At 36.0% G+C, this 25,414-nt stretch overlaps 1 protein-coding gene across 1 annotated transcript in view; it reads right to left on the reverse strand.

The window, feature by feature from the left end:
* Positions 1–25,097, reverse strand: part of MAGI3 (membrane associated guanylate kinase, WW and PDZ domain containing 3) — an 84,860-nt gene extending 59,763 nt beyond the window's left edge. Inside the window, exon 1 of the mRNA XM_026077239.1 lies at positions 25,034–25,097. Within this exon, the coding sequence (XP_025933024.1) occupies positions 25,034–25,097 (64 nt within the window). The remainder of the gene's footprint in view (positions 1–25,033) is intronic.
* Positions 25,098–25,414: the final 317 nt, after the last annotated feature.

A 25,414-nucleotide genomic window follows, 5' to 3' on the forward strand; every position in this document is an offset into this window, starting at 1 on the left:
GCAGTCACTTTATTTTCTATTCACTAGATTCTGTTTTTTTTCCTTTGTTTTAAACTCTGACCCATTTTCTTGGCATAGAGTCTTCTATTCAAATACCATGCCAGTGGGCAACAACAATATTTCAATTATTGTGTTAGGCTACTTTAAATGAAGAGGTACTGGACACCTGGTTTTACTGCAGTATACCCCAGAGCTCCCAGTTATGACAGGGACTCTAACACTAAGCATTAGACACATTTATAAAGAAGCAATTCCTGCTCCAAGGAAGAGTCATTCTGTAATTTTTATTAAATAATTGAAGCTTCTCAAACAGGCTCCTCAAGGAATTCAGGAAATCCCAACATTTCAAAACCACAAGCTGTGCCACAAGGCAGTTCAATAATAAATTCAAGTTTCAGAAAACATAGCTGTGTTTCAGTATGTTCTCAAGGATTCTCAGGAATTTAAAATACCAAAATCAGAGTTCTAGGTTAGCACTCCTCTGCACCAAACTAACAAATGTGCCATGGTCACAGCTGTATTGATTAGAGACTGAAAGCCTGAAAGTTTAATTCAAAACAAACAAACAAACACCAACAGCAAAACCCACAAAAAGCTCTAAAGCTCTCATGCTCCTTGTGCAATATGTACAGTCAGCAAAATCCTTGTAACTCCAGATGTGCATTGGCCATGACTAATATTAATGCATGACTCTTACAGATTTCACACGGCATTTCTGAATTGAGAGAAGCATTATTTAGTCTGTTACAATAGCTAAGAATCAGGGGTACACATAACTAAAAAATATATATGCATGCATTGCAATTCTTCAGATAAGAAATGAAGAGTATCTACCGAAGAAAAGTCCTCAGTCTCTGCCAGAGGACAGAGTATATGAAAACACACGCTACGCACAAGTAACAAAAGAGAGTGCTGCAAAGTATTTCTCATAGACAGTATGATCAGTGCTCCCCCTCTCCTCTTTTATGTAACCATGGTTGGAAGGAACTGAGTTTATGTTTCTCATACATTTTTTCAACACATTCCTAAACAAAGACAAGTTTGTTATAGAAAAGTGTAAATGCTGACATTTTTAAGTTCTGGTATAAATGGCACTGCAGCTTTTAGGATTGCCTAAGTTGCATCAATTTCACAAAAATCATATGTGAAAGACTTCTTCTCAAAACACAACCCACAAAATAGCATTTAGTATCAACTGTGGTTAAATTAAACCTTTAAGGAATCTTACATGATTTAAAATTTCCCCCAGAATGCCTTGGAGAATGTATCAAGCATCCACTGTAGTGTTTTATACTAAGTGTACGCAAATCACACAATGTTACTATAAAGTCAGCTGTATGTAAGAAGAAAGAATTCAAGATCTGCCACTATTTTTCAAAATGCTTTAAAAATCTTCCAATTCAGAAAATAAAGTTATTCTCTTTCACCTGCATGAAGATTTTAGTCAAGAGCCTTTTCCACCATTTACATGGAACTACATATACAAATGAAAAGTAGGAAAAAAAAAAAAAAAAAGGAGACACTGACACACCTGTAACAACAGAAGACTCATCTCTATTTCCAACAAAACATGGACCAGCTATCAGCAAAATTCATTAGGAGACATAAGTAAACTCTTACCTTGACCACAGAGAATGACTACACATTAACCTATCACACACACATGAACCTCACTGGTTTCATTCAGTGAATCTGAATTTTGTTACAACTTAATTTTGAAGCACCTTTTCCACAGAAACCTGTATTTATGATCTTAAAGGTATGTTGTTGTTGAAGTAATCACATAAAGAAAGAAAATTTCCCTATGTGCTACTTTTATCATCATGTAATATTAAAAATGAAAGGAATTTCTCTTTTCTCTTGCACAGCATATCCTGCTGTTCCCATCACTATGCATTTAATAAGATTTACTTTCAGTTATGGCACCAAGGATTTTCAATTAAATATGAAACACTGTTTTCTCCCAGAAGAGTAAGACAGACCAGAAAAAAGAAACTGCACAGCTTTTTGGTTTCTATTACTTTCTACCGAAGTACAAACTAGAACTGAAGTAAGACAGACCACTAACATACTATATCACATCACTTGGCTAAAGAAATCCAACTACAAAGCAAGGCACAGATCAGAGCAGTTAACCCGGCACAATTATATCAAAGGCGCTGATGCAGGAACACCAAAGCAAGTAGTGGGAGTGGCGTAAATCATTACCGCTGCCTGCCTTTTCCTGTTGGAAGTTATAGCTCATCCACAAGAGCTGTCAGGAGCAACTGCATGCTCACCTCCATGGTTTGGCCTATGAATTCATATTACTAAGGCAGCTGAGGCAGACATGCATTCCTTATTGTTACTTACACTCCAGGAGAAGCAAGATAAGACAGACACTTGGTGTCAGAAACTGCTGCAACTAGTACTGCAAGAACCCGTCTGCTGGAGCTCTGAATCATTAGGATCAGAGAATCCAGGCAGCTTCTGCCCTGTGTCTAGCACTGGCTTTGTGTAAGTTCTCAAACCTTTAGCTAGCTGTTGCATTCACAAAAGTAGCAAAGGGAGGTATTTGGCATTCTCTAAAGCATTCTTTCCTTAAACAAAACTCTTATTTTTACTTTAAAATGTGGTATTTGCAATACTACACAAAATGTCCTTTTAAAAAAGGAACATAAATCCTTAGAGGTACACCAACCGAGTCTAAAATGTTATTTTACCAGTTTCAAAGTCAGCAAAAAACACACAAAGACAAACCCAGGTATCAGTACACCCGGCAAGGTAAAGCAATGCACCGTGGATGGCATGCCTAGTTAGGCATCCGTCAGACTGCCTGTGAACACCACACAGTGACTTAAAGCAGCAAGAATGGGAAAAATGGGATGAGTTTATTTCAATTGGTTCAATAATTTATAACAGATGATGCATCTTGATTTAAAAGCACTTGACAAGAATAGACTAACATTGCAAGGCTTCATAAATTAGCATGACAGGTATGGACATAGAATGTTTTCACAGAGGGGATTCATGTATACCTTTTCCCAACAGATTTTTAATGCTCACAAAAAGAGCTTCTCAACTTCTGTGTTTCCTTAGAACAGGTCTATGCAGCAAAACGTTCAGTGACTGAGAGCAGATTGGTTTTAACAAGATATCATCTAGATAAAAGAGCATATCATCAACCTAACCTTAAATGCAATTATGAAACTACCCATTTGCAGCAGAGATTCAGGTAACCTAATATTTTAGCAGATGAGTCTGCTCTGATGTATTTGCTTCATTAGACTTTAACTGATTACATTTCCTGTTGTAAGCAATTGTTCAAAATTTACGTTTATAGTCATGCAAGCAGAGAATCTGCAACATGAAGTAGGAACCACTATGTTGATGCAAAACAATTCAGTAGTTTTAAATGACAGGAGAACATAGATATTGAAGATTTCCAATCTGAACTGAGAATTAAAGTACAAAAACTCAACCAGAGAAAGCACTTTTGTATCAAGACTATGGTTTACACCACCAAAATCATGAAATGTTTTATGACCTGCTTTCCCACAAATCATTGAATTTACTTTGGGTTTAAATGTGCTCTTATTTAGGTAGGCAGTTAAAACAACAAAAATAGTTATCTTTCCCACCTTCGCATGCCCCAGACTACTGTTGCCACTTCCAAATCTCAGCTCCTTTCCCTGTCAAACCATCTAGCAGTTATTAAGTAGTATCTAGTAGTTTATGTCTCTGAATTCATCATAATAGAAATAAAACTGCTGAAGATAACTTATTATCATTATACAAGACCTTGTTATTTGGGTATTTACTGTACTAACAGTAAAAAAAACACCAAACAAAAACAGGAGGAAGGAAGCAAACACACAGGATGGTTAAGAGCCATCCTAAGCCTTAACTATCAACCAAATCACCTTAGCTGCAGGGCTCTAGCCAGCACAGCAATCTGATTCACCACAAGAGGCAATGCTGGAACCCAGAAAAGAACCACATACTGATAAAAAGATTTTTTCTATCCACCAGCTACACATCTCCACAAACACCAATCTTCTGCTGGATAAGCAAATAGATATACAGAAAACACAAAAGGAAATGCAATATTGTGAACTGGGGTAAGGGAATTATAGACTTTGCAATTTAAAGGCTATATGTGGAGAGAGACCTTCAAAGGGTCAGAGTAAAGCCTGCCCTGTAACAATGGCAGTCATTACAAAGTTGCTAAATTAAAATACTATTATTACAGGAACAGCTAGATTCCTACAGATGTGTTTCTTGCCTTAGTACTTCCTGGAAACAAGTGATTATGGGCTTATCAGGAGATACATCTCAGCTTTTCAGACAGTAGCTACTTTGAAGTACCTTTGATAAATAGTACAATCATATTTTGCTGTTTTCCGGACGTTATATACCATGTAAATGTTTCTGACATCTGACAAGAAACAGGATTTCACAGGGAATGATTAGGTCTTTCACAATACAATTAATTTAAATCAGTTCATTTCTTTGGGCAGAGACTTACTGTCTACATAAATGCCAATGTTCTGGATGCAGGTTCTTCGAGGAATTTATTGCCAGGCTTACAGAAACATTTACTTTTAGGTTGAAACATAATATAAGCTCAATATTTGGTAATCTCGTATATTCTTGAAGTATAAGCAATAATGCAGAGATACAATGCAGTAAGCAAGTGTAAGCAGTAGTAAAATTAATTGGACAGATACACAATTTTTTTTTTATTATTTGCATATGCTCTAACATACATGAAGTTATCTAAAAGTTTAAAGACTACTTACAGTATCTTTGACTTTTAAAATGTAAATTATCTTAGCCACTGTGCAATGTGGACATATATACACAATACATTCAATTTTTTTAAATATTTTTTTATACAATATTTTCAAAAATAAACAAGAAAAAAATCTGAAAATTGAAAACCTTACAATTCTTGTTAGATTATCAGATGAGTGTTTCCAATGTCTTGCAGAAAGTTTAATGCCTTAATTCCTTATGTCATTTCCTGCATTTGCTTTATTGGTGAAAGAGCATAAATAAAACAGCATAAATAAGGACTAAAACATTTTAACTGATGAAGAAGTTATTTTCAGAAAAGAGCCAGTAAACAAAGCAAAACAAAACAAACAAACAACACCCCCACTCAACAGCTTTTCCTTTTTAGAAATATCTCACACCCTTAAGCACAAAGTCTGATTCAATTTAAATCTGCACCTATGGAAACTTCCAGATGGACTGTGCATAGTACTTCAGCACAACATACTCAATATGCACAATTCACAAAGCTGCGCTGTCAAAACATGGATTAATTTCAGCATTTAACTTTAAAATCTAGTGCACTTTTCCAACATCTACTTGCATAAAAATACATCTAAAAATCAAGCAAATTGCGAGAGTAGCTATTACGGCATCTTGCTTTCTCTTAAGTGAAACTGAAGAATAACTAATATCCACAATAGCAGAAGCTGTATACAAGCTAAGAAGGGCAAACAGTATTGTGCAGTCACCAGCTAATTTCTGTGCCTCTGTAGGGAGGAAAAACAAGGTCTAAGTAATGATGTAATACATTAATACCACAAACCACATAGCACACTAATAATGAAATTTCAAAATATATTTAAAAATGAAAAATGTATACTTATTCTTAAACCATGAATTTGAAGTTCTCTTCCACAGTTATTTCAATAAAATGCTCAAACTTAGCATTAGCTTAGCCTGATATGTCTTGGGAAATGCTGACACTAAAAACCAGACCCTCTGAACAATACAAACAAAAGGCTCTGTTCTATTCTTTTTTTGTAGAGAAAAACATAATACAGAATTAACATTTAGAGATTTTTGTAAATACTTCTTCACTCAAATCCCCTTATACCCAAATGCTAAAAAGCAGTGTTCACAACTTATATGCTTCCAACAAATTTGCTTGTCAAACTGTTACTATCTATGATGAGTAACTGATTAGAAAAAACTGTTATTTTGTTGGATGGCTGGGGCAAGAATGGGATGTGAAGGGGATAAAACGGAACATGCTCATGCATTTCTCTAATGAGAAAATAAAGGCATTGCAGAAAAAAACTATTCCAGAGAACAGAATTTTGTAACAATAGCCACAGCTTTACTAAATTATATAGCCAGAAGGTGATAATGATCTTAATCTTTCTCCTTTACACACTTCTACCTGAAGATACAAAATGGCAACTCCATTACAATAATTTATTTAAACTTTAAATGACTGCCTGTATTTTCAGTTCTTGTATTTTACTAGTTTAGACTAAACATTTATCTTAATAGCAGGTAAAAAACATACAGTACTAACAATTATTTTCCTTTATTGACAGCTTATGTTCAAATATTCATGGTTTGTCGCTCATCACTTAAATTATCATAGACCTCATGCTTAGAAAAAAGAAATGGTATATTTTACTACGAAAGGGTTAAGGACTTCTATGTTAGTTCAACTGACCTTGGTATGACTTAGCCACAACACAGTCAGCTCTTCAGTAACACAGATGGTGGACTTGATTTTGCCAATATTTTAAGCTTAGAAAATGCTTTTAATTTTTTTATTATTATTATTTCCCCATGCTGTGTTTACTGTTTTACATATGCCTCTGACTGCCAAGGAATTGTTAACTAATCACCATGAGATTCATTTTGTTAGTACACAGCTGGGTACTTGGTCATACAACATCTGCTTCTCAACATTTCTTCTTTTTCTTATCTATCAGTAGTTTGTAAGAAAACAGTCTCAACAGAATATAGTACTCAGTACTTGGAAATAGAAGTTGATAAATGAGTTATTAACTAATGACTATCAATATTTAAACTTGCAGACTACTAATGAACCTATGTGAATTACAGAATGAAAGGACCAGTTAAAACAGGCATGAAATAAATATAGAGACATTCTGATTAACTGATATCAAGGCATTTATTAAAGATTATTTCAACTTAGAAGGAGAACATACTCAACGGAGATAACACACATTCTTTGGAGTAACATTCTCCAAAACCTAATCTTCCAAAAATAGTTTCATGTTTTAGAGAAGTCTCATCTGAAGTTCAGCTAAGCATCTTTTCCTGCACAAAACGAGCCTTGGGCTACATCCTCAGGTGCAGATACAACAGAAAAGCACGTCCAGACTCCTGCAGTACACAGGTACTATAGTGAGGCTGCTATTACTGGAGGAGGTGCAGCTCATACACACTTACTGGACAGCATAATGTATGGTATTGCACAAGTTTCTAACACTGCTCAGTTTTGCAGAAGACTAAGTTCTAGATAGCATTTGTTCATTTTTATAGGTGCCATTCTTCATGGGGAACATGATGGGTAAATTTTCAATTATTTTCATCTTCAGAATAAATTTCTTTTGCTACTTTAAAACACTTCAGAAACTAGAACTAGTTGAAACAGGAGAAACAAAGACAGCAACTTCACAGCAAAGTAATTGTTTGTCCTCTTCATTTTTACCTTGTGCAGTCAATCATAAAAAACGAGTCTACGCCAGTCATGTACAACCATACTTAGAAATCTAACCAACCTGATTTTAAAAGGTCCTCATCATCCATGACTGTAATCAGATACAAAAGGCAGCATATCGCATCACTTATAGTCAGCTTCCAAGCCACCTACTCTCTCTTCTTTGTGCACAATAAACGACCACAAAATTGACATATCAGTGGTCACCAAGAATTAATACCTAAAGAAGAGAACAAAAAATAAATGCCCTCCAGCAGATTCTACCAGAACTGTGTGGATGATAATCTGTTAGATTCAGTGATTAATTTTCACTTAATTGTCACCAATTGTTTTCAATGTAATTTTTGCTTCCAAAAGTTCTGCCCTAGGTAGGCAGATGTGTTAAACAAAACAATAACATTTGTATAGCCTATGAGACAGAAAGGGTTGTTCAGTTACAATAAAAAAATTTCACATTTGGAGTACTTAACTCTTGGATTGTGGTGCATTCAGTATGGGAAGCTTGCCAATCATAGTCTTTATGCAGCTGTCTCCAAAGGCTGGACTCATTTATATCTGCTTAAAGAGCTCAGTAAATTCAAGACTGACACAGAAATGGAATTCTCATAGGAAAGCACTTCAAATAAAAAGATAGTGTGGAAGGCAAAGCCAAATCTAATTTCTGTTCTCAATTCACAATCAATCAGAAGGCAGCTATGTATACACACCCCAATAGAAAAACCAAATACGACAGCACAGTATTTTTTTTGCTCTATTTATTACATCATTCCCTTTTCTGTCATCATTTTCTGACCTAATAGATTCTGGAGTAATCTCTTGGAAATGGTTTAGTATTTATTGCTAGGGTACAGCATTTCACAGAGCAGATATTTTGTTGCCCACAATAGATACTTTTTATTAAAATGCTTCCTTATTCAAGGGTCTGTACTAGGTACTTCACATCTATTTTCTCTATACACTTTTTTTTTTTAAATAACAAATGAACTCAAGATTAAAAAAAAAAAATCAGACCCAGATTTTGAATGCTCTGAAGTTTTTATCACCTTTGGCAAAATTCCATGGCTGAAGCTCCTGTGCCTCACTGTTCTCTCCCTAGTGTCAAAAAACCAAGAGTATTAAATGCAGCCTCTCCAGCTGTGTGATCCCTCCAAAATATGACTTTAGTATGTATGTATCACTTTGAAGTAACTAGTAGAACAGCATAGTAGAACTGGGATTATAAATTTGGTCTCGAAATGAACAGAGGCCAAAATTTCATTTGCCTTTTAGTTGGGGGGTTGGAGGGGGAACGGTGTCAGTCCAATACATTTGTCTTACAGGTAAGCAAAGCGACAAAGTGTATTTGGTAGAACCCTGACTCCACTGCTGGTGTCAAAGTTATTTGCTTATCAACCTGTGAGGTCTCACCTATCTTCTAGCTATTTCCAGAAGACCTAATTTTCCTCCTTTCTAAGCAGTCAAAAATAAGTTAGTTTGTAATGAAAATACAGAGAATTAGTAGAGAATTCTCACCAGTTTTACAATCCCTACGCTTCTGTCATTCGCTTCTCCAGTCCGATGAGTCTATTTGACAGTTTTGTTCCCTCAAGGACTCTAAGAAATTTTCATTTGTTCAGATCTTTAAAAATGAGCAGAAAATCCAAAGAAGTTACAAGACGGTTAATATAATTGTACCAGTAATTAAAAAAGGGCATGTGAGTCAAGATGAGAATTACATAAATCCTTTAAGTTTCTATTTTACTTGGTTAGAGAATGAATTTGGTGCATGAAAACAAAAACCTAATGATAGCCTTTAAGTTTAGAAGACATTAGCATGGATAGAGTTACACTCTTCAAGCAAGGTTTAGAATGACTTGTTTTAAGGACAGAAAACACTTAAACCTGAATTCATGGTTTAGTCCCTTTTAGCAGCTGTACTATACAGAACAGCAAAGAAAAAAAATTAGGCATCTTGCTGTTCAAATAAATGTTGTGCTGAAAGAAAGATTAGTTTGTCTTTATCTGCCAGTTTATATTCATAATAAGAGACTTACTGGGTTTTCCTGAAGGCACTGTCAGAACAATCAGGCAAAACCAGTGCTGTACATGTTTGGTATGAAGGACACCAATATATGCTAATAATGATCAGCACCTCTTTATGTACAGCAGGAAGGTTTGCTGTGTCAGAAGGAATACTATTGAAAAGAGACAGCTGCATAATTTGTTACTGTAAAAAAAATCCATGTCTAACATGGAGACTAAGAATAAATTTTGAAGAGCAAAATTTTAAGTACCCTCTACTAAATTTATTTTGTAGTATTTACAGTAGCACTGAGGTCTGAGTCTGCAAGCAACACTTAAATTTCCTGGTTTTGAATCAGATACTTATTGTTACTTCAAACAGCAGATGTTATTCTTATCTCCACATATCTGATAAATGTAAGAAAGGCTTCACACCTAGCATCTAGAACATGTACATCCAGGTAGTAATGAATACTAAATACTTCCAGACAGAAAGAACAATTTCTGCAAATGTGGTTTCTTGATTCAGTTGTTTGTTTGCTTGTTTCTTAATCTCTCTTAAAACCTCAGATCCCATACTGTGGACATATTTTACTAATATTCAGCTTCAAAAATTTTAGGCTACTAAAAAACTAAAAATCATAGCCAGCCCTTAAATCTATTCTTACATTTTTTATGGTAATGATTAAATCCATAAGATGGAAAGAACTTGTCTCTCTCCCTCTTCTTTAAACAAACTTTAAACAGTTTTTAAAGTCTAAATAATAACAGTAACTATGAAACACCATTAAACCCACAAGTGCATGAACAGGTATAGTTTTCCCTTGCAATCTCCCTAACATCCAGTCTCTGTAACACCACAAACCGGGAAAAGCAATGGATCTCTTAACAACACAGTTCAAAACAAAACAAAAAACACCAAAGCAAAAACCCAGATGCATTTGCCAAGAGGCCACTTCGAAACAACTGAGGATTTCAGAACAACAAATTTTGTGCCCCTCAAAGTGATTCAACAAAGCAGAAATTGATTTAAAACCTTTTTCTCCCTGCTGCATTTCACTCAATATAAGAAAAAATGGTCAACAGAAAGAACTTCCTCAAGTAAAAACTCTTGTACTGTTCCTACAGTATGACACTTTACATTACATACCAGAGTTTGATGACTGAATGGATGAATATTCTATTTTTAGTAGACTTCTAATTTGAGAGAAAAAAGTAGAGAACAGTTGGTAATTTCTGAATGCTTTAAAGCTTCCCTGTGGAAATACTATGTGCATTTGTGTGAAAATACAGACAGATAAGAAAGTTAATGAAAAACCCATGACCCAGTAGCTCAGGGCTACTACTGTCCCCAGAGAGACTCCCAGAAGTCTCTTTATATACACTGACGAGAGGAGTGCCATTTGCATCAATCTTACTTCTCACCAGCTAAACATGGATCGCTTACAAAATCTAGACATCCAGATTTTCACTTTGCTCATCTCATTCTGAAATTAAACATCCCTTCACCCTCACTCCATCTCTACTTTATTATTTGACTCATATTCTCTGAGAGCAAGCTTTTTTTATGCTAAAGTATCCTCTTACAGGACTGCGATGTCTTCCTTCACAACTTTCAAAAACTGAATTAGCACTATGACAGCTCTTAACTGCAACCATTTTTACTTCTTCAAGTTTTTGTTGGACTGGAGATTAAAATAATTCAATTTTAACTAATGTTCAGCACCATTATTTTAAACAGTAGTCCATTCATGAGCAATTACATAAATTTTCATATTCATTCTTGAGCATAATAGTTCCATCTCTCTGGAAAGATCAGGAAAAAACTTCCTAACACATCTGTGTTGCCATTTTTTTGGTTCTGGAATTTGTGCTAAAAACAGAACCACTGCATGGCTAATCAGCTTATTAAATTCATGCAAACTACAGCACAGTAACAGAGCTTTCCAGTCACAAGAGAGTTCCAGTTCTCAAAAGTCTGGGATTAAGGAACCATTTGAATACCACAAACGCTGCTGATGTTCTTTTTTAAAATCAATTGACAATTCCGATGGCAGACAACTAATACCGGAAAACAGCCTTACTTAACTCTCCATTGATTTTTCTGGTACTTGTCCTGCAGTAGCATTCCATATCTTTCTAAAAGGAATGAGAGAGGCTGAAGACCATCTTTTAAACAGCTATTTTCCAGTACCAAAGTTCTCTCAAGACTCTTTTGTGTTTCTGAGATCATGAAAAGGTTCCAGTTTCCATTTGGATCTCGCTTCGAGTTATTTCAATTTACACTATAAAGACAAGTTTTTTTTTCTCATCAGTTTCCTCAGTTTCATTTCTGTCGTATATCAGACATGAATCTACAGGTACCGTAATTTCTGCTTAGTAGTTAGAAACTTATTCTTTTCAAAATGAAGATACCAGGCAAAACTGAAAACTTATACAAACCATTTTTAATGAAAATTAAGCAATGGGATAGTAAGGAGTTCTGTATGCTAGGAAACACAAGTGCAAAAAAATGAAAGTGTGAAAATGCACTCATCATCCTATGCGTGCAGACCAAAGGACAACACAAAAGTTATCTAATACAAAGCTAGATATAGTCCCAGAAAATATCAAGCAATTAACCACTACATGGCCAATACTATTAAATTAAGAACTGTGCAGTCCATTTATCTATGCTTAAGTCTAATAAATATGCTAAGGAGATTGTTTCAATAGCAGAAATAGCTGTGATTTACAGTGACAAGTATTTATAACTCAAGGTTCAAATCACAGACTTGCATATGTGAATGTATAGCTACACAATATTCCACTAAACCCAAAACAGATCCTGATACAGTCCAGGACTTAAAAACATCCACCTACAGGAAGACATCAAATACAATCTGAACTGTGATCGCAGTGCATCTAATCAGCTTTCCGAACTGCCTCTGAAATATAGTTACACTTTACCTATCACTTGAGACAAGTTACTCTAAATGATGCTCTCAAAATGCAGCATTCATTTACACATTAGCTTACATGTAGGTGACATTATTCTTTATGCATCTATATTAACAGGCTGTAGATTTACCTAAACTTGCATTCATACAATAAATATAGTGGTCATGAAGCAGAAGACAAGTAGTCTTCCACTGCCGTTTGCATGATATTTACTAAGGTAGAAAGATTAATATGAAAGATTCGGAATAATAAAGCTCTTCAGCTACCAAAGCTAAGCGACAGTGAAATATTTTGAGGTGCAGTACATTAAGGGTGAATAGAAAAACGCATCTTCTTCCACTTACACTACTCAATACACCACGGCAACAAAGTAGCCAGAGAATTATGATCTAAACCCAAAACTCATTTTCAATATATATACTTTATGTACAAGTTAGAAGAGATTTCATCGGCTCAGGAAGACACACATACCTTAAACTATTTTGCAGAATAGAGCAGAACAAAAAAGCATAATACGCAGTAAGTTTCAAACAACATATAGTTCACTGTAATCATTTGCTATTTTGATCAACATTAATTTTAAGTGCCCTGCTCTAATGAATTATTTTAACTACTAGCAGTATCTGCTAATGGCATTAATTAAAATCTTCCAGCATCTCCACCTTTGCTAGAGAAAAGTAATTACTCACCACTGTCCTACAGAGAGGGAAACAAAATCCATGGGATTAGGTATTTTTATATTGAGTAAGTAGGACAGATAGGAAAGCCTGCAATTCAGAGGCAAGTTACTATAGTTCTTAATTCCACTATATGAGCAATACTATAAGCATTACATTGAGAAAAAAAGTTTTCCTGCTGCTCTTAAATAAGCTACAGACTAGATTTTATTAACATACCTGTGGCTAGGTCTGTCGAGGATGTAAGTATTTCTCTTTTTAAAATTCAGAGGACCACACAGCATAAGCAAGCTGTTAGTCACTCACCTCACTATTTTGTATAGTTTAACCACCAGTTATATACGCCTGTCAACCTTTCATACCTTATCTGCCAATTAATATATTTTAAAAAGAAATGTTTTTTATTTATAAATATGGCACATTAATGCTTCTACAACAAGCCTTTTCAAACAAAAAGCATGTGTATGAATGACATCTAAAGATCTCAAAAGGCTAGAATAATGGACAAGAATATTTATTTATTTATTCACAGGTAACTTTCTATACAAAAGGGATCAACTTCCAGTATGAAAAAAAAGTCACAGCAATTTTGTCTTCAAACTTATGTCATTGGGAACTTCTGTCATACACCAAATGCAATGTATTAAAGTCTGCATTAAAAAAGTTATCTTCCAAAGAAACACTGCAAAATTTGAAGCATAGCCAAGGCAATAAATATTTCTAAATATTATTCAGCAATTGAATACCGCATCTTTTGAGTCATTGATACTTCATCTCTACTTGATAGTACCCACAGTGCTGAGAGCAGTTTTCACAAACACAGTTCTCCCTGCACCAAAGCATTTACAATCTAATCTCACTGCAAAGAAGATTAGTGAAATTACTCAGCAATAATAGTTTCAGCAACAGAGGTAAAAATACTTCACTGGCACTTTTGGTCAGCTGATTTCTGAGGAATTCTTTAGATCAATAAAGGATGAAACATGCCATTAAGCATCATTCCACAGGATTAATATAGAAGTCTGTTTCTCTCTTACATAACAGGATTTTGAAATTCCTCCGAAATACATGCATTAGGAGGAAATCAATTCTACAGACCTAAAACTTTAGGGTTTAGTTATTTCCTGATAGTTCTGTGGTTTCAGAGGAAATAAACTAGATGCTAATCCTCTTGGATTTAATGAGTAGTACCAGCAAACTCTGTTTCTATTTATTAGCAAACCTTCAACTTGGAAGAAGGTCACTGTAAACTTGGCACATAACCAAAACAAAGTTCCATATACTGGCAATGAAGTCTTAAACAAAGGGGAAGGCTTAAGTAGTTTGGGGTTTGGATTTTTTTTTTTTTTTTTTTTTTTTTTTTAATAAAAAAAAAAATTTAAAATTTTTTAAAAATTTCATTTTTACCTGTGGCTTTTTTTTTTTTTTTTTTTAATACAAGTCACTTAACACAGGAGGGAAATACTTAATCAGCATGTTAAACAAGCTACACTGACTTCAAATTATTTGTGAACTTTTTCTTTCCTTAATAATGTCAGGAGCAGAAGAAATAACATACATACATCTCCTTATTCAGTTGCAGGATAAAGCTAGGAGGTCACCAGCTGTGCAAAAATAAGAAATGTGCTAAACAATAAAATGGCCCCCATTTCTACTTCAATTATATTTTTGCCGTGATCTTTTAGAGACTTGCAGGAAAAAGGAAAATTGATATTGAGGCATGAACTTTTGCTCTTTGTTTTGATTTGTTTTTAAGAGAGTGATTTTCTTATTCAGACTCATTAAAGTTTTACTCTGGACACTACTCTGCTGCTATGTGCTTCCTTTTTTCTGAATCCAAAATGCTTGTGCAAGATACTATGTAAAATCCTTTGTCTAAAGAGTGGCTATAACTAGAGCAAATAGTCAACAGACACAGTACCTTTAAAGAGGTTTTCTATACTAAATTAGACAGCAAACCACCTAGTCATCTAAAGAGCATTTATATTTCATTTTATCTTTAACTTAATTTTGTTAAAAACACAACACAAAACAAAAGCACGTTTTTTTCCAGATTTGTGTATTAGCTGCCTCATCTACTTCTTTGTAATTTTTACTAGTCTTAACCACCATGGGAAGTTTATTTTCAAAGACTTACAAGAATGATTTCTTTATGCTTTACACTAAGTCAGATTTTTTCTTAGGATATGAGGAACCAAAACTGATTTAGCTATTTGGTTTCACCCAGTAGCTTGATTTCATGAGCTGAGAAAGAGATACTTGCACTTAGTATAAGACCTACTTATTTGTACTGATGCAGGTTCAAATACCTTAGGTCTTATTTTAAATTTCCTTACTGAAATCTTATTGGTCAGACATTATGGGCTGGGCAGCCTCTCTCAGTTATAGACACTGTGGAGGACAAGTACTCAATTTGTGGTCAGTGAAAACTGAAAACCCTCGAGTGACCTCTATGGTGTTCACAAAACACATTCAAGAAAAGCAGACATTAAAAATAGGCTTAACTTTGCTATACTAGACTCAGTGACACTGACACTGGAAAACAACTAAGGACCCACATACACAAACAACTTGAAAGTGCCTTAAAGCAAAAAGCACTTTCTGCCCTAACATCATTTCCACTAACAGCTTAATTTGAAAAACTGCATCACCATATCAAGCAGTAATTAGGCAGCTACTTCAGATGGAATTTTGTCTCATCTGTTCTTTAATCAACATGAAAGATTTTTTTAAACATGTTTCTTCTAGCTAAGCATAAAACTGCTGCATATTTTACTATGTGCCACTCCCACCTCCATAATGGCATCTGCTGAAATAGCACTCTGCCAGCATTTTAGATCTGCCAGCATTTAGTTTTGGTATTAAGCAAGGACCCTTGAGGGGGCACAAGGAGCTATTTCTTACCTCCCATCCCAAGGCGGTATTTCCCAAAACACTTAGCTCTGCACCCAGAAACCTGCCATTCATGCTCCTGCCCTCCCAGCCCTTTTAAAGATCCCCATACCACATGCTAACACCTTTTCCAAACCGAGGGAAGGACGAGCCAAGACCACAGCCTTACGCCATGGCTGAAGGGGACTTCAGAACAACATTATAGGAAGAAATTAGCAGCCATAGACCCCCATAGGCAAGGCCCAGGGCTAGCCATTACATCAATCTCTTTCCCAAATGCTGGCGTGCCTGACTCTGCCGCAGAACACATGAATGCCGATGAACTCTTTCAAAGGGCCAACAGATGAGCCCTGCCTGGCAAAATGGATCTTGAATCATATGCTAAGTTCTCTCCTGCATACTAACACAGTCCTCAATAGAAGGGACACAGCTTGAATCCCAAAATCTAACAGCCAACAATCACTGAAATGCTCTCAAAATATGACTATTAAACAATCCCAGTCCAAAGGAAATGAGCTTCTCCCAAAACATTTTAGCAAAATCCTCTGGCAGAGGCATTAGGGGCATTTCAGTAGAAACCAAGCACTCAAATGCTTTTATATCTCTACACTCAAAGCTAGCACATACAGGCTATACCACTAAGTAGCCATGGCCATTTTTCAGTACAATTTCCAGCAGATGACTGCACAGACTTCCTGACTTGTATTTTAAAATCCAAAATGGCCTTAAGTGCCCTTCATAGCTCACAGAAACTGGCAGATTTTGTATACCTCAAACTGTATTTGGTTACCAAAATGTAAACAAGACCAGAACACACCAACCATTCATTTTTATTTCCAAGACATCAAATCTTTATTCATAATTTTACTAGAAATAAGTAAAAGGTCTAATGCCCAGGCTTAAAAAAAGCATGTTGTTTTTTTTTTCCTGGGGGGATGGGGGGAGGCAGGGGGATTAGTTATTCTTTTAAATGTCTACAAGGTCTAGTCTATAATGCATCTTAAAACAAAGACTTCTGAAAGTGTTTTTACATCAACCCATAATGGTACACAGACAACTACTGAACATTATAAATCTGCAAGCCAAGAATCCAAGATGGAGTATACCACTCATATCAAAGATTCATGTTTTCCAAGTCCATTTAAAAATGGAATGCATATTGTTTAGTGATCATTTTCAAGACAATTTTTTTCCCCTTCTTTAAAAATATTATTTCCTTAATAAACTTCATAAATCAACCCTGGAAATACCCAGGTTGTCTCATATTGTGCAGTTATCTTCTTTATAGCAGCAGTTGCACTGGTCTTTGAACAAGGTCATCACATGCCATTCAAGTACCCTAGCACACTACTCCTACATATTATCAGCTTGTGTGGGAAGGTGCGGTGCTTTTTCCAATACTGAATTAGATGCACATACTCAGAAATACATTTGTTGCACCTGTGTCAAATGTCACACTTGAACAGCTGCTAGGCATGTCAGAACAGAGAAATAAAAACTCGCTGTGTGAAGCAAACATTTTAGGCTTCACAGGAGTTAAGAGCTTGCAGAGCACACTGATATCCCCATGAGGCTGCAGCCTTCTGCAAGCGTGCAGGTGTACCGCACCACTCCACGCCAAAAATTGCAGCATGTTCCAGTAAATCCCGCATGTGGCTTCCTCCTGGCCACATGCACAGTGCCAGCCACAGAGGCAGGCATCTGCAAGGAGGCTGCAGATACTCTAGTGAGTTACTTTAAAGACTTCCCTGACAAGCTTCTCCTCACACCCCTTAAGATTTCCATGCTCTTCAGTCCTGGACAGAGATATATAGTCCTATGAAGGAAAGATGGAAGGATTCCCAGGTCCCCAGTGAGAAATGTAAGTGAAATCTAGTGGTGTGTAGGGGTGTTCAGGGCTGTAGTGTTTCCTGGGCAAGTTTGATGGAAATGTCTAGAGTACTCAGATTTGGGGATCAGGTTTTAAAACATTTACACAGTCAAAAGCAGACTGCTCACACTCACTCCCCTACTCTGACCTCAACTGAATGCACTTCAAGATTAGAACTCTACCCTAGCAGATCTGTCTGTATATGTAACACCTACCTGGCCTGCAAAAACAAGAGTTTTAAATAACATACAGCACATGAGGAAAGTGTTCCAATGTTTCCACTTTGGAGAGTAAACAAGTCACAAGATATACAGACATCAAAAAAAATTAAACATCTATGTCTTTCAGTACACAATTCTTAATTAGCACATACATGCCAACAATACAGTGAATGTTGTGAAGGCTTAGGCAAAGTCCAATTACTGAGTGAATTTTGCTGAACTCTTGACTTGTGTCTTTTCTTGCCATATTACCCATGCCCGAAAAAACATTTCCTGTTATTATTTACTGTCATTTAACTCCTTATACTTTTGTGTTGCAAGACAAGAAATAAATTCCTAATCGTAGTCTTCTATACAATTATTGCATACTCTTTACCATCCCTCTTACTTGTTTCCTTTGCAATCTAAGCAATTCCAGCCTTCTCTGTCTCATTTCATAAGAGCTTTTCCAGGCCATAGATCATTTTCTTTGCAGCTCCTTTGCTTCTGTATTATCTGAGATGAGGTAAGTGGTTATCCTGAAAATATTATGTAATATTATTTGCAGAAGACTGATACTAGCTTGTTAGTTGCATCTTCCATGTTCCCTGCTGGACCCAGCCTGGCCTGCAAACGTCAGCTTCAGCACTTGCAGCATAATTAACCTGCAACATGGATAACTCTTATTATAATTAACTACTGAGGTTTTTATACATGAGTTCTCCAGTACAGAAAAGGTTATTCCTACTGGCTTCTTCTAAAGCATCTAGGGGTAGCCAGTGTTAGAGAAAGGGTACTAAATGGGTCCCAGCCTTACTGATTAAGCCTATTTTTGTACAAATGCAAAGCAATTATTGTATTAAGGTTTTGGTTCTCATGTTAGAATACTAACTCACATTTGTAAGACAGCATTTTCTCCATTTCCAAACACAGCAGATTTAAGAAGAGACAACTTCAGTAGTAGATAACTCACATAAAGATCACATTAACCTTGTTGTTTTTACCACCTTTATGAAAGAATATCATACAGATAGAAAGAATGCATTTCAAGACAGCTGTACAGCAAGAAATAGAATACAGTACTTCAATATTTATATAGCATATACAATCCATATTCATAAGACACCAGCTGTTACAATCTGATTGTATTCATTACCAAGTCAGTAATGAAACTGTACTGAAGTAGAACACAATGAGAATCAGTACTCTAGTGTATCGTGATCTGACAGAGCTAGAATTTAAGTTTTACAATTAATATGTCAATTTGCTACAGAAAACCAAAAGATATGGTGATCTGGAGCTTAAAGGAATTAACTGTTCTACATATATATCACATTAAAATAATTTACAATGGAGCAATCTGCTGTTCAGCAAGTAACACAGGACTAATAGTAAACATTAATAATTTTCAATTTGAAAAAGTTACATTCATTAGAAAGCAGCCAACAGTTCATGAACAATTACTTTTGTAAAACAACATACATCTTGAAAAGTAGTTTTAAGCAAGCATTTTTGCAGGTAGCTATGAAAACATGCCTTAAGTGGTGTCAGAGGAAGTCCAATGTTACATCTGGCAACCTTGGTGTGCTTTGCAAATGAAATTGCATTTCTACACAAGATTATTACTTCCACACATTGCATTTGTATATGACAAAGTGTAATGACATAAGTGTGAACAGAAAATTACCGATTTTATTTCATATTGAAACTGGACTAATCACAGAACATGGTTACATGCAATCACCAGTATTCGCATCTCAAACAGCAGCACTGAGCAACAGCTTGCACATAGATTCTACTAGCCAATATGGAAAAAATTAACATAAGCCTCACAATGCCCTTGCACTTGCTGCATCCATAGTGGCAATTTCCTTTTCTCCAATAATGCCTAGACAGTCTCCTTGATATTATATAGCCAAACACCTTCTCTGGGATACTCCTCCTTTCACCAAAAGAATATGCTCTTGCTCTTAAAACTGATCGGGGTTTAGAAGCCACCCCAACCTATTCAACTACTGCTAGTATGTCACCAGGGAGCAGTTCCCATTCCAACTGTGACCCACTGAGTCTGAAAAAGATAAATTCAACATGGATTCAAATACCAATTAGCAAGTGAGAAGATGAATTACTTAGGATTCTGGTTTCTATGACTGGCAGAAGAGATCAATACAAGCCTGCAATCTTCCTACCGCATTTTACCCTCACTTTCTGTTCAGCACTGAATAAGGAATTTACTCTCGAATACGGACAAAGAGCTCATACATTTCTTAATCCAAATCTGGTACTCTTAAGAATGCTATTGCTTTAAAGAAAACTGTTTCCACCCAGGGAACAGAATACGTGATTTAAGTAACAGCCCATGAATATGAGATTTCTTAAAAGGAGACATTAATTAAAAACAAGAGTCAGAAGAATGAATGTAAAGATCTTAAAGAGCAATAATTAAAACTAGAGTAGCTGTCAGCTGTCAATTTGAATGGGAAATTCTTGTTATATTTTAAAATTTTGGTATGGGTTATCAGCTAAAAATATCTTGAAGCAGGTGTTACAAGTAATAAAGAAGCACAGTATATAGCAAGTTATACAAGCATAGTTTATTTCATGACTCTTCTAGAAAGTTTAATTTAAAAGTGTTTTCCTAAAAGCAAAATACAACTTCTTAAAAAAAAATCGGAAATTAAATACTCTGAAAAGAATAAAGAAACAGTCATTTTCTACAAGTGACATTCTTGGCTGGCTTTAACAAAGCACCAGAGCAATACTTAAACAAAGGTTATGAAGAAATCTGTGGCCAAAGTCATGGCTTCTAGCAAGGATTCATGTTTTATTTCATTCTTGGCTTCATTCATGTGGAAAGTAAAACCTCCTGCCTTTGTAGAGTAATGGCAAAATGACACAGTTTTAAGATTTTAAATTTAGCTTTTTGCAGGCATGTAAGCCTTAACTGTTTCTTTTTCTTTAAACTTGCCTTATTGCAAGCAACATAAGCATATATTTAAGACTTTCCATCAAAAATGTCTACCTGAATGAGAAAATTTCCATCCAGGAATAACTGGAATACTTAGTTGTACTCAAGTGTTTGATTGTTCAGGACTACTGAAATTTCATCCACCTAAAACAGGAGATATGGACACAGAAGAGGTATTTTTGGAACCTGGCCAACCAGAGGAACACTGACTATACTGCATGGTCTGCTGCCAGGTCTTATGCTGGGCTATTCTACTGGGTCTCTCCTGAGAAATGTCATCAGTGAATGGTACAGGGAAGAGAATGTCTCTCCCAAAGTGAACAAAGAAGCGCAAATTGAAGCCATGGAGTTAAGCAGCACAGTAGCAGAAGACACATGATCCCTTGTTATCATTTTGAAACCAGTTGTTGCTATGAAAGAATGGAATAATTAAAGAGCATTTATGGTGGAATCATGTACACAATACTCACTGAGTAAAATTTAAACATAGGAGTATGTGAAAGGGAATGACAATAGGTCCTATGCCATGAATAATATGTTTATTAATATGAGAAACAAGATGACAAATTATGTACACATACTAAGACTCCATCCATTGACAAGTGCTTGATAGTCCTCTGTACCCACACATCTGAGAAGCAGTCTCATAGCTTTTTATGCAAGGTGGTTATAATGAATTGCTATATGACATAACATTGCTATCTCGGATGCTCTGAAGAAATGAGAGTGTACAGCAAAAAGTGTTTCCTGCTCATTATTCCTTTTTAATAATTATCTGTCCTCTGCCCAGTTTCATTAATCTGGGATAACCTACAGATTTATGAATGGAAGCAACCTTCAATGCTTTTTTTTTAGTGTGGTAAAGTGAATCAACATTTCCATATTTTGATTAAAAATGGATCAATAGCTAGTGCGTTTTCAAAGAGGAAGGACAGTTTTTGAAGCCAGCACCCAGAAGCCCACCACCTAATGTGTATCAACAGCTTAAGGACTTGAACTGACTTCCTCAGCTCCCCAGACTTCCTCCAACTAACAGAGTAACACAGTCTGTTTAATCACTGAGCTGGCCTACTGCCAGCTTTCTGAGAAACACCGAATTAGGGTAATGCCTTTCCTCAGAGAGGCAAAATTATCCTGGTGTGTATTCTGATCTCTGTTTTAACACGGTACATTTAGAATTAGTCTGATTTTGCAAAAACAGCCTCTCAGTACTGCGTGCCCTCCTCTCTGGCTTAATTGCCAAACATGCAAATGTTTACCCCCACATGGAGGCTTTGAACCTAGTTCAAGCACAAAAGAAAATGTAAATGAATCTTATATACTCAGCTTCAAGTATTATGTCTCAAGTGCTGATCCTGGTCTGAGTCACTGTATTTGTCATCATCGTTTTCATTCATTCTTCTTCAGAGAAAGGACCCCCATGCACAAGCTGGCTTTTAAACATACCTATTAACTCTTTTTGGTAATGAGCCCTTTATGGATTAATTACCACTATGCAATTTCACAGTGATGTGAGAAAATGTATCCAGCAATAACTTTAAATTGTCTTATGGTCTTTTGGTAAATTTGTACTAGATTTTGATCTTCGGAGAACACTGGTAAGATACAGCCTTACTATTTTCAAAATCCTTAAGTCTCAAGAAGATTAAATGATTTGGTAAAAGATATTGACTAAAAAAAGTCTAGTTTGGTGCCCAGAAATTCACAGTTCCACATTCACCTGGAAGCAGGTAGGCTCATCTTCACATGTCAGTATTGTACAGTATTAACAACCTGTGCTGAAACTTGGCTTCCTGCAGATTTTGCTGCCTTGGCCTCTATTGTCAGAGTTAGGCTGCTCCCAGTACCAGAACTAAGAAGCATAAAACTAGCCTGTACGTACCTGAATTAGACCTCAGTCAGAAGAATGGCCATGACACCAAGAGAACCTGCACTTATAGACACTAAACCTGAGCCTGTGGTATATAAATCTTATTCTCCTCAGCAAATAAGAATAGAAAGAGGAAAGGGAAGGACAAATTTCTACATCAACAAAATGGTCCATGATTTGTGATGTGCAGTTAACAGATGGCATTCAAATTAGCATTCATATCTTTCAAGTGTCTTATCAAACAAGACTAAACAGCATCTTGAAATTTCCATTTTAAATTCACTATGAGCTTGTTAGAAGTATCACAGACAGATTTCACCGCTGTCAACTAAAGCTGTTATCTTTAATGAAGGACATCACTGCTTGAAATAAAGCATGTCCAGTCTACCGATATATTGTTAAAAGCCACTGGAACACCTGCAGTAGACTTTACCTCGAAGATGAAGCAAGCTCTTAGACACAGAAGTTGCATTGTCTGAATTATAGAGGCAGACAATGAGCATCAAGGCCTTACAAACATCCTAAAATCCAAAGACAAGGTGACAAGTTCCTCATTGTCAGGTGGAAAACAGCAGGACATGGTACATACCCCTGGAGTTGAATTTCCCTCAGGCTTCTGTCCTAATAGCACTCAAAATTGATGAGCCATCAGACACGTTAAGGCCTACTGACAAAGACACTCTCTCTTTCTTTTAAAACATAGGCTGACTTGTAAGACAGCAGTTTTGTTTTTGTGTTTGCATGACTGGAGAAGAAAACAACATGAAACAGCACATTAAAAATCAGTAACCAACTGAAGAGTCTTTCAGACTTTAGACATACTATAAGGGTACCACAGATCCCCACCTCCACAGACCTTACTCATTTCATCATAAACACCTACACAAATACACGCATCTTCAGGGCTGTATTCCAAAAATCAGCAAATCTGGATTATTCTGGATCACAAGGGATAGAAGGGAAGCCAAATTCAAAGTTACACATCTTTGCATAGAATGCCTTGTCAACAGCTTTCCTAATTATAGATACCCTAATTGAAACACTTCCACTGAATGCAACTGTGGCATTAATGCAAAAGAAAAAAAAGCTTTAAAACACTGTATTTAAGCAAACTATAAGCCTAACACAGTAAATTACTGTAAAAATCATCTGATGTGATAAACAAACTTGCAATATATTTTAGTATGGGAAAACTAATCAAACTGAAGCTTGAATTTGATATGTTCCAAAAGTTATATAAAATCAACATAAAATGCTAACTCTTTTTAGAACTCAAATTACAATTGAACTAGCTAACGTTCACTGCCATATGCAAGTTTTGCCATCGCCAAGTCACACCTTTAGCAAAATAAGACATTAAGCATGAACTTAGAGGCATCTTAGCTGTAAAAGAAAAACAATCTCTGCACCCAGCAGCAAAACAGCCCAACACTTTCTCATGCCACTGGTAGAAAAAAAATATAGGAAATACTGGAAAAGAATAAAGAATTTGGTGAAGACTCATCGTGATCAAAAGATTTTGACTTTCCAAAAATGAAGGCTTCAACAGTGCTGTTAACACAAACAAGATGCAAACTACAGACCTTCCAAGGTTCGTTTCTGCTCCCCAGCTTTCAGAGGATGTTAAAGGGTACATTTTGCAAACAAATTCAATAGGAAGTGAGCCAGAACAGGTCAGAACAAGGGCCTCTCTAGTAAGTCTCCCATCTTCAAGCCCGGCAGTAATGAATACCAAGGAAAAGGAAAGAGCATGAGCAAGAGGCAATGGATAGAGCAATCATTCCCATAATACAGGCTCCCAGCAATCTGCTGCCGCATGCTTTTGGGTTCAGGGTTGCATCCTGCAACATTGTACAATAACCAGCAAACCTGCCCCCGTTAATATGTCTAATCACTTTTCAAATGATTATGCTTCTCATGGCAAACTCTACAAAGTATATTTTGTTTGTTTTAAATCTGCAGCCTGATAATTTCACAAAGCAGCACCTGTCTGGTACTGGAAGAATCAGCAATTACTCTCCATTCATTCTCTTCCCAAGTCATTTAGACCTCCATCTTATTCCCCCAGCCCATATCCTCATTTGTTTGTTTCCCAAACCCAAGAGCTGCAAACTATTAATCTCTTCTCCTACCAGCCATGTTCTGTTTCTGATTGTCCTCCTTGCTCCTCTTCACCTCTTCCAGTTCAGAGATCATTCCGTAATTATTTGCTGTTAGTTTTCAATGCCCTAAATATTTTGTATTATAAGTAACATGCCAGTGTTCAGTTTATAAATCCGTATGACTGTGTTAAATAACACAGGTCTTTATAAGATTCCAATAGTAGCTTCCTTCTGTTGAAAAAACTATTTGTAAATTTTAACCAGTTACTAACCCACAGGAAAATTCACCTCTTATCTTTAAGCAACTACACTGTCACCAGAACATTTGGTGAGACCTCTTATTCAAATAGACTTTCAACAAGGTATCAATAGAAGATCCAGATACAACAAATTACTTGGATTTGATGAAAG

The sequence above is a fragment of the Apteryx rowi genome, unplaced genomic scaffold, assembly GCF_003343035.1.
Source record: "Apteryx rowi isolate R43461 unplaced genomic scaffold, aptRow1 scaffold_45, whole genome shotgun sequence".
NCBI classification, from domain to species: Eukaryota; Metazoa; Chordata; class Aves; order Apterygiformes; family Apterygidae; genus Apteryx; species Apteryx rowi.